A 14,131-nucleotide genomic window follows, 5' to 3' on the forward strand; every position below is an offset into this window, starting at 1 on the left:
TTTTAGATTCCTCAAAGGAGCCAACCTTTGCCTTGATGACAGCTTTGCACATTCTTGCTATTCTCTCAACCAGCTTCATGATGAATGCTTTTCCAATGGTCGTGAAGGGGTTCCCACATATGCTGAGCACTTGTTGGTTGCTTTTCCTTCACTCTGCAGTCCAACTTATTCCAAACCATCTCAATTGGGTTGAGGTCGGGTGATTGTGGAGGCTTGGTCATCTGATGCAGATAGCCCATACACAGCCTGGAGGTGTATTGGGTCATTGTCCTGTTGAAAAACAAATGATAGTCCCACCAAGCGCAAACCAGATGGGATGGTGTATCGCTGCTGAACGTGGTAGCGATGCTGGTCAAGTGTGCCTAGAATTCTAAATAAATTACTGACAGTGTCACCAGCAAAGCACCCCACACCCTCCTCCTCTATGCTTCACAGTGGGAACCACACATGCAGAGATCATCCGTTCATCTACTCTGCGTCTCACAAAGACATGGCGGTTGTTGGAACAAAAAATGTCACATTTGGACACATCAGACCAAAGGACAGATTTCCACTGGTCTAATATCCACTCCTCATGTTTCTTGGCCCAATCAAGTCTCTTCTTCTTATTGTGTCCTTTAGTAGTGGTTACTACATGATTCCATATGTGTTATTTCATAGTTTTGATGTTTTCACTATTTTTCTACAATGTAGGAAATAGTAAAAAATTAAGAATAAACCCTCGAATGAGTAGGTGTGTCCAAACGTTTGACTGTTACTGTATGTGCATCGTTACAGAATGTTACAAACATACATCCCTGTCATATAGAGAGAAGAGTAATGTAAGCTCTATATGGTAAATATAGAGTTACAGAAACTGTGACTTATGCTAGATAATGTTTGACTTGAGTTTTAGCAAGAATGCTACCTGGCGGTAGGCGATGCTAATGCTAAGAGGTTATCTTACATAGCCTGTGTTGCTCAGTGGGCAGGAGCAGGGCCGTAACCAGGGTCTGAGTTTTAGTGAAGCCCGGATGGATGGACTGCATTTCTATACAATTTAATCAGTCTAAAATACTTTTTGGAGAACAGAAATAACAATAAAAAATGACCCTAACCATTATCACATTGGTTGCTGTTTACCTCAGTCAATCATTTACCTCAGTCAATCTACAAACACATAACCTATCAGCTATACAATTAGCCGCTACACATTAACTCACATTAACTTAGTACAGGGATAAAAAATTATCATTTCATACGTACAAAGGGATCATTTAGCAGAAAAGTATTTTATTACCAAAAAGTAAACAAATCAGTTTGCTTTACAGAATCATTTTTTTGTTGTTGCAATTTTACAGCTAATTTCCTGCAATTTGACACATTTTGCTGACATATGCCATGGTAATATGATATACAGTGCCTTGCAAAAGTACTCATCCCCCTTGGTGTTTTTCATATTTTGTTGCATTACAACCTGTAATTTAAATAGATTTTTATTTGGATTTCATGTAATGGACTTACACAAAATAGTCCAAATTGGTGAAGTGAAATGAAAAAAATTACTTGTTTCAAAAACAACAACAAAAAAAAACGGAAAAGTGGTGCGTGCATATGTATTGACCCCCTTTGCTATGAAGCCCCTAAATAAGGTCTGGTTCAACCAGAAGTCACATAATTAGTTAAATAAAGTCCACATGTGTGCAATCTAAGTGTTACATGATCTGTCACATGATCTCAGTATATATACACCTGTTCTGAAAGGCCCCAGAGTCTGCAACACCACTAAGCAAGGGGCACCACCAAGCAAGCGGCACCATGAAGACCAAGGAGCTCTCCAAAAAGGTTAGGGACAAAGTTGTTGATTATAAAAAAATATCTGAAACTTTGAACATCCCACGAGCACCATTAAATCCATTATTAAAAAATGGAAAGAATATGGCACCACAACCAACCTGCCAAGAGAGGGCCGCCCACCAAAACTCACGGACCAGGCAAGGAGGGCATTAATCAGAGAGGCAACAAAGAGACCAAAGATAACCCTGAAGGAGCTGCAAAGCTCCACAGTGGAGATTGAAGTATCTGTCCATAGGACAACTTTAAGCCGTACACTCCACAAAACTGGGCTTTACGGAAGAGTGGCCAGAAAAAAGCCATTGCTTAAAGAAAACAATAAGCAAACACATTTGGTGTTCACCAAAAGGCAGGTGGGAGACTCCCCAAACATAATAGAAGAAGGTACTCTTTTCAGATGAGACTAAAATTGAGCTTTTTGGCCATTAAGGAAAACGATATGTCTTGCGCAAACTCAACACCTTTCATCACCCCGAGAATACCATCCCCACAGTGAAGCATGGTAGTGGCAGCATCATGCTGTGGGGATGTTTTTCATTGGCAGGGACTGGGAAACTGGTCAGAATTAAAGGAATGATAGATGGCGCTAAATACAGGGAAATTATTGAGGGAAACCTGTTTCAGTCTTCCAGAGATTTGAGACTGGGATGGAGGTTCACCTGCCAGCACGACAATGAACCTAAGGATACTGCTAAAGCAACACTTGAGTGGTTTAAGGTGAAACATTTAAATGTCTTGGAATGGCCTAGTCAAAGCCCAGACCTCAATCCAAAGATTGCTGTACACCAGCGGAACTCACTCAACTTGAAGGAGCTGGAGCAGTTTTGCCTTGAAGAATGTGCAAAAATCACAGTGGCTAGATGTGTCAGGCTTATAGAGACTTACCTCAAGAGACTTGCAGCTGTAATTGACTTTGGGGGGGTGAATAGTTATGCACGCTCAAGTTCTGTTTTTTAGTCTTATTTCTTGTTTGTTTCACCCTCAAAAAAATATTTTGCATCTTCAAAGTGGTAGACTTGTTGTGTAAATCAAATGATACAAACCCCATAAAATCCATTTTAATTCCAGGTTGTAAGGCAACAAAATAGGAAAAATGCCAAGGGGGTGAATACTTTCGCAAGCCACTGTATGAGTGAGAGTGAAAAACAAAATGAATGGAGGCTCCCTGGAGGTCAGGGCCCCTGGACATGTGCCCTGCGTGCCGGGTCGGTAATTCAGCCATGATTACTACAAGTTTAGATAGCTGGCTAGACTAACTAGACTAATTTACCAATCTAAAAAGTGTTAACTGAAATGTCAGTGAGTGAAATATAACAAGAGGAAACATGCTGATGCAAAACTAAGTATCAAAATTGCACCTTGTGTATTCTACTATTCATACTCTCAACAGTAAGTTGAGACCCGACAGAGTTCCTAAATTATTATATATTTTTTCACATTCTCAATAATTCCATGGCTGTCGAGGGCTCGTCTTTAACGTACAGAGAGTTATGAAAGCTTTTCTCTCTATTTGTTTATCTTTCTCTCTATCAACAGGAATAGTAGGTCTATCATTAATGCGTTCTGAATTCACTTCACTTGCCCTTTACAAAAATCTGCTTTGCATTTCTTGAGCTCCCCAAATTCATATGACAGATCAACATCTGTGCTCATCTCGGATCATATATAGAAAAACTGATAGTGCATGGACAAAACAGCCTGCATGTCAAGTGATACCAAATTCCTTATAGTTCACTGCTTTTCATCAAAGTAAAGTGCTTATCATTATCTGTATCCCGTTCTGACGGTTGCTGACATTCCGTATGTGTCAGAATACTGACCGGGATTCGTGGTATAGTGTCATAATGGGCCACATTCCGGGATTCCTCTGGGAAGCAGATGTGATTTAGCCCTTCATCCCACCACTATCTGATCCAACCTCTCACACACGCATGCATTCTTGCACAAAACACACAAGTGAACGCAGAAAAACACTCATATGGACAACCACATACACACACACACCGTAAATGTGCACGACTGTGCAGACATAATTACTTACAGTACGTACACACATAACATGTGTTCAATGTGCTACCGAGACAATCTCTATTACAGACATAAGCGTAAAGTAGTGACCACACCTCCCACTACCAAAAACACAGAAACATACTGACAAACACACCCATTCTCAACTGCATCCTCAAACTTGCCTGAGTCAAAGGGAACTTAGATGCTGGACTTATAGTTGGCATACTTCGGTACTTCGTTATGACATACTTATTGCTCTGGGTGGACACTGGCTGTTTTTCTCATCAGAGCCAGAGTGATAGGAAGTTGCTGGGCTCAGATTACCCAACCGCAAATTCTAACTTTCTAACCTCTAGGAGGATACAGAATATCTGACCCTGGACCAGCTGTTAGGGGCATCAGGCTTAACCACATATCCACAGCACAAACCCATGTCAAAGACTAAATGATGTCTCAATAGTACTTAAGAGTTAATTGACAAGTGATGTCCATCTTCTCACTGGGTTGTGGAATGTTGTCCATTAGCTTGGGGAGCTAACACAAGTCTTCAGGTCTCAGGGAAGGTTACGCATTATGCGCACACCTAACCACATCCGTTACACTTCACCCCCCTTTGACCACAATGTCCTCAGAGACCCATCCCGGGTTTAGGAAGCAATGTGACCGACTGGGCTCAAACCCAGGCCTTCTGACCACCCCAAGACTGTGTTACAATAACCAGCTGACCATTAAAAATAAATAGTCAGCAAAATATGGTTGTATAGTGGTTTTTACCTGACATCATTTTGCTGAGGAGGCTTCTTTTGGCCTACCAGGTTCACAGTTCTTGCTTGGATGGGCTTCTCCTCCCTGGAACACACAAAAGGGACAATGTGGTTGGAATGTTGTCAGAAAACGTTGTCAAATGTTATACATTGGTGTAGTTTGAGGGTTCTATAGAAGGTGGATGCATGACTCTATTTAGACATTGGTCAGATTGCTCTGCTCAGACGTTGCTGAGACCTGCTAGATCTTACAATGTCTGAATAGGTATTTTACATATCAGCTAACCACATCATTTGTTATGGCAATCTGGTGCCCAAATGCACAGTCGATGACATGGCACCCAACCATTGGTTGATACATGCAACGTCTGAGCACGGGAACGCGATTAAACATTTGATGGATGAAATTACCACATTCACAGGGTCGTCATTAGTTACCACAGCCACAAAGTCATAAACCCCACCTATTTGTACAATTTATCTTATTAAGATGTGATTTTAAACTTAACCCTAACCTTAATCACACTGCTAACCTTATGCCTAACCTTAACCTTAAATTAAGACCAAAAAGCACATTTTTGTTTTTATGAATTGTTATGATATAGCCAACTTTCACTTTGTGACTGTGCTATCTAGTGAAAACCCATTCACAGTCATAAATCAAATCCACTACTTACTGTTCTCCATCAACAATTAACCAACACCTGACCAATCAGAATAGAGAAACTAAGTTGCTATGTAGAACATCAATTACAATAACAAAGATCTGATTCATCATATTTTAGAACTACACAACAATGACTTAAAAAATCATATTTCTGATAAAATAATTATACACTGGAATGTTTTCCCTTTTACCTCAAAATATCTACTGTTTTCTTTTTTCCCCTCAGTAATCTGACACATCAATGGGTTGGTCCTCTGATTATCTTGATCACAGATAAAACCCTATGAGAACCCCACAACATGGAGGCGTTCTGTCTAAAACTGAAAGGGGTGACAGATCTGTAATAACACATTGTGTATGAGCTGTCATTAGATGGGTGCTATGAAAAAAAATTGGGTTCGATGGCAACTGTGTCTGACTGTCCAGTATTTCAGCTGTTCAAACCTCCATTCTTCAATTACACCGATTGGGTGAAAAAGTTGATGTATAAGCCAAACCTAATTATTAGGAAACAGTACCAGAGGAGCACACTGCATTCTTACAACCATTAGATCATTTTTTCTGACTGTGACCTATGCATGAAAATATCTGCACATACAGTACACACACACCCACACATATGCAAGGGCAGATAGTATGAATACAAAAGCAGTGTGTAAATATTGATATGGCGGATTGGATTAAATCCCAGCCTCTCTCTCTCTCTGTGTGTGTGTGTGTGTGTGTGTGTGTGTGTGTGTGTGTGTGTGTGTGTGTGTGTGTGTGTGTGTGTGTGTGTGTGTGTGTGTGTGTGTGTGTGTGTGTGTGTGTGTGTGTGTGTGTGTGTGTGTGTGTGTGTGTGTGTGTGTGTGTGTGTGTGTGTGTGTGTGTGTGTGTGTGAGAGAGAGATCAGTACCAGTTTGGACACACCTACTCATTCAAGGGTTTTTCTTTATTTTTACTATTTTCTACATTGCAGAATAATAGTGAAGACATCAAAACTAGGAAATAACACATATAGAATCATGTAGTAACCAAAAAAGTGTTTTAAACTAATCAAAATATATTTTATATTTGAGTTTTTCAAAGTAGCCACCCTTTGCCTTGATGACAGCTTTGCACACGCTTGGCATTCTCTCAACCAGCTTCATGAGGTAGTCACCTGGAATGCATTTTAATTAACAGGTGTGCCTTGTTAAAAGTTAATTTGTGAAATGTCTTTCCTTCTTAATGTGTTTGAGCCAATCAGATGTGTTGTGACAAGGTAGAGGTGGTATACAGCAGATAGCCCTATTTGGTAAAAGACCAAGTCCATATTATGGCAGGAACAGCTCAAATAAGTAAAGAGAAACGACAGTCCATCACTACTTGAAGACATGAAGGTAAGTCAATACTGAACATTCCAAGAACCATCAAGCGCTATGATGAAACTGGCTCTCATGAGGACCACCACAGGAAAGGAAGACCCAGAGTTACCTCTGCTGCAGAGGATAAGTTCATTAGAGTTAACTGCACCTCAGATTGCAGCCTAAAGAAATGCTTCACAGAGTTCAAGTATCAGACACATGTCAAAATCAACTGTTCAGGAGAGAATGCATGAATCAGGCCTTTGTGGTGAAATTGCTGCAAAGAAACCACTACTAAAGGGCACAAAAGAAGAAGAGACTTGCTTGGGCCAAGAAACACGATGAGTGGATATTAGACCGGTGGAGATCTGTCCTTTGGTCTGATGAGTCCAAATCTAAGATTTTTGCTTCTAACCGCCATGTCTTTGTGAGACGCAGAGTAGGTGAACGGCTGATCTCCGCATGTGTGGTTCCCACCGTGAAGCATGGAGGAGGAGGTGTGATGGTGTGGGGTGCTTTGCTGGTGACACTGTCAGTGATTTATTTAGAATTCAAGGCATACTTAACCAGCATGTCTACCACAGTATTTTGTAGCGATACGCCATCCCATCTGGTTTGCGCTTGGTGGGACTATCATTTGTTTTTCAACAGGACAATGACCCAAATCACACCTATAGGCTGTGTAAGGGCTATCTGACTAAGGAGAGTGGTGGAGTGCTGTATCAGATGACCTAGCCTCCACAATCACCTGACCTCAACCCAATTGAGATGTTTGGGATGAGTTGGACCGCAGAGTGAAGGAAAAACAGCCAACAAGTGCTCAACATATGTGGGGACTCCTTCAAGACTGTTGGCATTCCAGCAGAATCTGGTTGAGTGAATGCCAAGAGTGTGCAAAGCTGTCATCAAGGCAAATGGTGGCTACTTAGAAGAATCTCAAATGTAAAATATATTTTGATTTGTTTAACACTTTTTTGGTTACTACATGGTTCCATATGTGTTATATCATCGTTTTTCACACTGTGAAAACATAATGTTAACTTTCACTGCTATGCGGATGACACACAGCTGTACATTTCAATGAAACATGGTGAAGCCCCAAAATTGCCCTCGCTAGAAGCCTGTGTTTCAGACATAAGGAAGTGGATGGCTGAAAACTTTCTACTTTTAAACTCGGACAAAACAGAGATGCTTGTTCTAGGTCCCAAGAAACAAAGAGATCTTCTGTTAAATCTGACAATTAATCTTGATGGTTGTAAAGTCGTCTCAAATAAAACTGTGAAGGACCTCGGCGTTACTCTTGACCCTGATCTCTCTTTTGACGAACATATCAAGACTGTTTCAAGGACAGCTTTTTTCCATCTACGTAACATTGCAAAAATCAGACATTTTCTGTCCAAAAATGATGCAGAAAAATTAATCCATGCATTTGTTACTTCTAGGTTAGACTACTGCAATGCTCTACTTTCCGGCTACCCGGATAAAGCACTAAATAAACTTCAGTTAGTGCTAAATACAGCTGCTAGAATCCTGACTAGAACCAAGAAATTTGATCATATTACTCCAGTGCTAGCTTCCCTACACTGGCTTCCTGTTAAGGCAAGGGCTGATTTCAAGGTTTTACTGTTAACCTATAAAGCGTTACATGGGCTTGCTCCTACCTATCTTTCCGAGTTGGTCCTGCCGTACATACCTATACGTACGCTACGGTCACAAGACGCAGGCCTCCTAATTGTCCCTAGAATTTCTAAGCAAGCAGCGGGAGGCAGGGCTTTCTCCTATAGATCTCCATTTTTATGGAACGGTCTGCCTACCCATGTGAGAGACGCAGACTCGGTCTCAACCTTTAAGTCTTTACTGAAGACTTATCTCTTCAGTAGGTCATATGATTGAGTGTAGTCTGGCCCAGGAGTGTGAAGGTGAACGGAAAGGCTCTGGAGCAACGAACCGCCCTTGCTGTCTCTGCCTGGCCGGTTCCCCTCTCTCCACTGGGATTCTCTGCCTCTAACCCTATTACAGGGGCTGAGTCACTGGCTTACTGGTGCTCTTTCATGCCGTCCCTGGGAGGGGTGCGTCACTTGAGTGGGTTGAGTTACTGACGTGATCTTCCTGTCTGGGTTGGCGCCCCCCCTTGGTTTGTGCTGTGGTGGAGATCTTTGTGGGCTATACTCGGCCTTGTCTCAGGATTGTAAGTTGGTGGTTGAAGATATCCCTCTAGTGGTGTGGGGGCTGTGCTTCGGCAAAGTGGGTGGGGTTATATCCTTCCTGTTTGGCCCTGTCCGGGGGTTTCTTCTGATGGGGCCACAGTGTCTCCTGACCCCTCCTGTCTCAGCCTCCAGTATTTATGCTGCAGTAGTTTATGTGTCGGGGGGCTAGGGTCAGTTGGTTATACCTGGAGTACTTCTCCTATCTTATCCAGTGTCCTGTGTGAATTTAAGTATGCTCTCTCTAATTCTCTCGTTCTCTCTTTCTTTCTCTCTCTCTGAGGACCTGAGCCCTAGGACCATACGTCAGGACTACCGGGCATGATGACTCCTTGCTGTCCCCAGTCCACCTGGCCTTGCTGCTATTCCAGTTTCAACTGTTCTGCCTGTGGTTATGGAACCGCCACCTGTCCCAGACCTGCTATTTTCAACTCTTAATGATTGGGTATGAAAAGCCAACTGAAAATTATTCATGATTATTATTTGACCATGCTTGTCACTTATGAACATTTTGAACATCTTGGCATAGTTCTGTTATAATCTCCACCCGGCACAGCCAGAAGAGGACTGGCCACCCCTCATAGCCTGGTTCCTCTCTAGGTTTCTTCCTAGGTTTTGGCCTTTCTAGGGAGTTTTTCCTAGCCACCGTGCTTCTACACCTGCATTGCTTGCTGTTTGGGGTTTTAGGCTGGGTTTCTGTACAGCACTTCGAGATATTAGCTGATGTACGAAGGGCTATATAAAATAAACTTGATTTGATTTGATGTCTTCACTATTATACTACAATGTAGAAAATAGTAAAAAATTAAGAAAAACCCTTGAATGAGTAGGTTTGTCCAAACATTTGACTGGAACTGTATATGGGGTGTCATAGTCCTGTGTCTATGTTTCATCAGTGCTTCTCACATTAGTGGGTTTATCGAATAGCTTTACAGCATAGAATGCGCAGATTAGATTACATATCAGTTCAGCCCGCGTCTACTGTAATCTGATGTTGTGATTAGAGTGAATGATGCTATCAGATATAGGTGAGTTCTGTGAGTGGAAGATTTAAAAGACTATTTTCCTTATGTTGAAATTAAGATCACACAGCAAACCGCATGAGCATGCGAAGCAAGCATGCGCGCACACACACACATGCTACAGTTTTACAGGGCTAATGCATAGCCTAAAATGAAAATTATGCATGACCACTTATGCATTGGACACTTCCTTCTTTAGATGCAATGAATCGATCTGCAGTTTCAGTACAGGGCCATCACTCTGCACAAGGAGCCTAAAATAGAACACAGACGTGAATAGCAGAGGAGTTCTCATAGGAGCCCGGTTATTCGTTCTCTATAAGACTATGCGATAGCAGTGACTTGTTTAACGTCATATCACCTCGCTGCAGTTTGACAGGCAATCAGTGGAGTAACATGCTACTCAGATAAGGTTACATCTAACTCACGATGACAAACCGTCGATGTTTTGTCGTGACAAATACAATATACGTGCTCCTTCCACACCGGCTCAAATTCTGTGTGTGAAAATACTAAAATAGCACAGGTTGACCGCTGATTTTCGACCATTCATCAACTATAATAAAACAGCACAGAGGGCATGGACTAGGCTACATGCATTTACGCTAGCCTTTCTATAGAGATGGGCTGTTGTAGCCTGATGCGAGAGTGCTGGCGCTGGCCTACATTGGGCTGTTATACTCAACCCACCGCATCGCCAAAGCAGCGACCGAACACGCAAACAGCTGTTGAGATACGGGACGGAAAAAACTCCGCTAGAGCAGATATGCACTGATTTTACAAGCAGAAATTAAGAGAATATCGGTCGAATCGCGTTGTGCAATCGCAGCCTGAAGTTAGCCTATAGCCTGCGGACGCAGTGCTCAAGATACTGGGCTATAGGCTATATATAACCTATATAGCCAGCAATTTGTTCGGATATGACAGAACACATGATTGTATTACCGGGAAATGGGTGAGGTTGAGAAGAAATTAGTTAGGGCATCAGAAGACACTGGAGTGTGACGCTGCTGCGTGTCTCAGGGACGACACACCCCTCTCTCTCCCCCTTCTCTCTCTCTCCCTCCCTCTCTCCCCCTGTTCGTCTCTTACACCTGTGACAGCGCTGACCCAACACATGCTTACTCAGAAACCTCTTCCTCTCTCTCTCTTTCACACACGCACACACACAGCGTGTTCGGGTATCTTGCTAGGTCATCCTTGACTCTGTGTAGACTAAATGATAGGCTGTAGATGGATGAGAGTGAAGGCGAAAATAGGCTACACTATATTTGCCGTAGGAGGAGCTGGGGCTATACATGCTTACACACACACACACACACACACACACACACACACGTCGATAGCATCTTCGGTTAAAGTTAGGTAGGCAGATATTTGTATAGGTTTGGTATCCTATTGGTAGCCAAGCGGCCGATGAGCAGCAGTATGAGTACCATCTCTGCACTATATCTCCCCAACATCTACAGAGCAGAAATAGCCCCAGTGTCTCTCTTACTTTAACATGGCCTCTTCCTTCTCCTCCTCCTCCTTCTGTCGAGCTAACACGGCCATGATTATCTTCCTCTCTTCCTCAGTCAGATGGCTCAGGTCCGGCTCAGGCATGGAAGCCGGCGCAACGGGTGGGCGCGGGCCGCCCCGAGGGCCCACCGAGGCGGACATCTTCTCCCCCCTTCCTCGGCGGCTCGGATTACGGACAGAAATCCCGCTGGTGGAGCCCACGTATCACGACATGGCCCACGGACGAAGCAACGGCTCGGGCAAGTGATGCAAGGCTCCCATGGTAGCGGGCACCCACGGCTGTAGTGCTTCTTCGGTTCCTAGTCGCCTTTCCTCTGCCTCTCTCTCGCTCTTTTCTCTTCTCCCCCCCACCCCCCGCCCGCCCGCCTCTCCCCTCCACTTCCAGTTACCGGGAACCCATCTCTGGTGGAGAATGATACTCGGTCACCTGGGAAGGCTTAGCTTTCTTCACAGCGGAGAGATGTTACTCTGCCGCTGCCCAGGTTGATCCGCTGGCTGGGTGCCTTGTTTTCTAACGCTGCCGCGCTCTGCTGCTGATGCTGCCGCTGTCAGGGAGATGTAGAACAGTCAATGGGACCGCAGCCCCTGAAACGAGCACACCTTCTCACGCCGGGAGCGCGCATTGTCATTTGAGAATGGGGGTTCACCGTACAAGGCGCTTGCACAATTGTCTCTCTCACTTCACCAATCATAGTGTGCTAGTGACGCGCTTCCCATCCTCCCGTCCTCGTGTGCGTGTGTGTCAGTAGTGTTGTTGTATCTTGTTAGGGCCCCAGCTTAAAATACTCGCAACACAAATTTAGCATTGGTTGTCTACCCTACACTAAAAATGTGTATGAGCCTATTTCAGGACCATGGACAGGCAGTGGGCGGCCGGTGGCGAGACTCAAAACGAGATAACCAAAAGCTGCCCCGTCCTTTTTCATAAAACATTATTCCCTCTATCATAATGCGAATTTTATTTGTATTTTAGTTTACAAATCAATGTAGCCTACATATCATACTATTGAATTGCGCCCACAAAGAGTCGTAGCCTAACTGTTGGCTGCCTGTTTGAGGTGCTCACATCAGAAGTCTTTCACTTTCAGTTTAGCTCGACGCTGATGTTTCATAGCTAGGCTACAGCATTACTAGTGCTAGAGTTTAATGGAATTACTTTTGTGCCTTTAATATCAAGAAACCCGTTTGAATTCGAGAACAACATTATTATTATTGCAAACAAAGATAATAATAATATTGACAGCAAAACAATAACCCAAAAGTATTGACAACAAAATAAATTGCATGGAATTCATTTTGAATGGCAAGAGCAAATTAATGTTAAATTAATGAAAAAAATAATAATTCACTAACCAGGTTTCCATCCAAAAGTAGACGGATAAAAAAATGTCACAGCAGGCCAGATAGATACAGAAAATGTGTCACAAATGTCAACAAAACAAAATATGCTAGACAAGGTGGGATCTTTTCAACCCAATCTCCAATTAAAATGCAAACCCGTGGCAAAACTGCAGTAACATAATTATGCCATGGATTGAAATGTTTTATTTAATTTAATTTTTAGTTCACCTTTATTTAACCAGGTAGGCTAGTTGAGAACAAGTTCTCATTTACAACTGCGACCTGGCCAAGATAAAGCAGAGCAGTGCGACACAAACAACAACACAGAGTTACACATGGAATAAACAAACATACAGTCAATAATACAAAAACAAGTATATATACAGTGTGTGCAAATGAGGTAGGATAAGGGAGGTAAGGCAATAAATAGGCCATAGTGGTGAAATAATTACAGTTTAGCAATTAAACACTGGAGTGATAGAAGTGCAGAAGATTAATGTGCAAGTAGAGATACTGTGGTGCAAAGGAGCAAAACATTTAAATAACAGTATGGGGATGAGGTAGTTGGATGGGCTATTTACAGATGGGCTATGTACAGGTGCAGTGACCTGTGAGTTGCTCTGACAGCTTGTGCTTAAAGCTAGTGAGGGAGATATGAGTCTCCAGCTTCAGTGATTTTTGCAATTCATTCCAGTCATTGGCATCAGAGAACTGGAAGGAAAGGCGGCCAAAGGAAGAATTGGCTTTGGGGGTGACCAGTGAAATATACCTGCTGGAGCGCGTGCTACGGGTGGGTGCTGCTATGGTGACCAGTGAGCTAAGATAAGGCGGGGCTATACCTAGCAAAGACTTATAGATGACCTGGAGCCAGTGGGTTTGGCGATGAATATGAAGCGAGGGCCAGCCAATGAGAGCATACAGGTCGCAGTGGTGGGTAGAATATGGGGCTTTGGTGACCAAACGGATGGCACTGTGATAGACTGCATCCAATTTGCTGAGTAGAGTGTTGGAGGCTATTTTGTAAATGACATTGCCAAAGTCAAGGATCGGCAAAACAGTCAGTTTTACGAGGGTATGTTTGGCAGCATGAGTGAAGGATGCTTTGTTGCAAAATAGGAAGCCAATTCTAGATTTCATTTTAGATTGGAGATGCTTAATGTGCGTCTGGAAGGAGAGTTTACAGTCTAACCAGACACCTAGATATTTGTAGTTGTCCACATATTCTAAGTCAGAACCGTTCAGAGTAGTGATGTTAGACATGCGGACAGGTATGGGCAGCAATCGGTTGAAGAGCATGTGTAGCAGTGTGATGTTGTTCCCCTAGATTATGCACCAAGTTGCACACAAGGACCAATTCAAATAGGCCAGGTCAAGAGGGGATATTAATAATTTGATAATAATAATAATACTTCAGTGTATTTTTTTTATTTAATTACAGCTGCAT

The 14,131-nt window shown here is 42.9% G+C and overlaps 1 protein-coding gene across 10 annotated transcripts in view; it reads right to left on the minus strand.

Annotated features, from left to right (window-relative positions):
• The window catches only part of LOC139570867 (regulating synaptic membrane exocytosis protein 1-like), an 85,405-nt gene extending 73,717 nt beyond the window's left edge, over nucleotides 1-11,688 (minus strand). For all 10 annotated transcript variants that reach the window (XM_071393154.1, XM_071393164.1, XM_071393162.1 and 7 more), the window contains exons 1-2: nucleotides 11,324-11,688; nucleotides 4,618-4,692 (exon numbers count right to left, since the gene is read on the minus strand). In XM_071393154.1, the coding sequence (XP_071249255.1) occupies nucleotides 4,618-4,692; nucleotides 11,324-11,487 (239 nt within the window). In that variant the 5' untranslated portion in view covers nucleotides 11,488-11,688. The remainder of the gene's footprint in view (nucleotides 1-4,617; nucleotides 4,693-11,323) is intronic.
• Nucleotides 11,689-14,131: the final 2,443 nt, after the last annotated feature.

Source organism: Salvelinus alpinus, chromosome 3, assembly GCF_045679555.1.
Source record: "Salvelinus alpinus chromosome 3, SLU_Salpinus.1, whole genome shotgun sequence".
In the NCBI taxonomy this organism is placed as follows: Eukaryota; Metazoa; Chordata; class Actinopteri; order Salmoniformes; family Salmonidae; genus Salvelinus; species Salvelinus alpinus.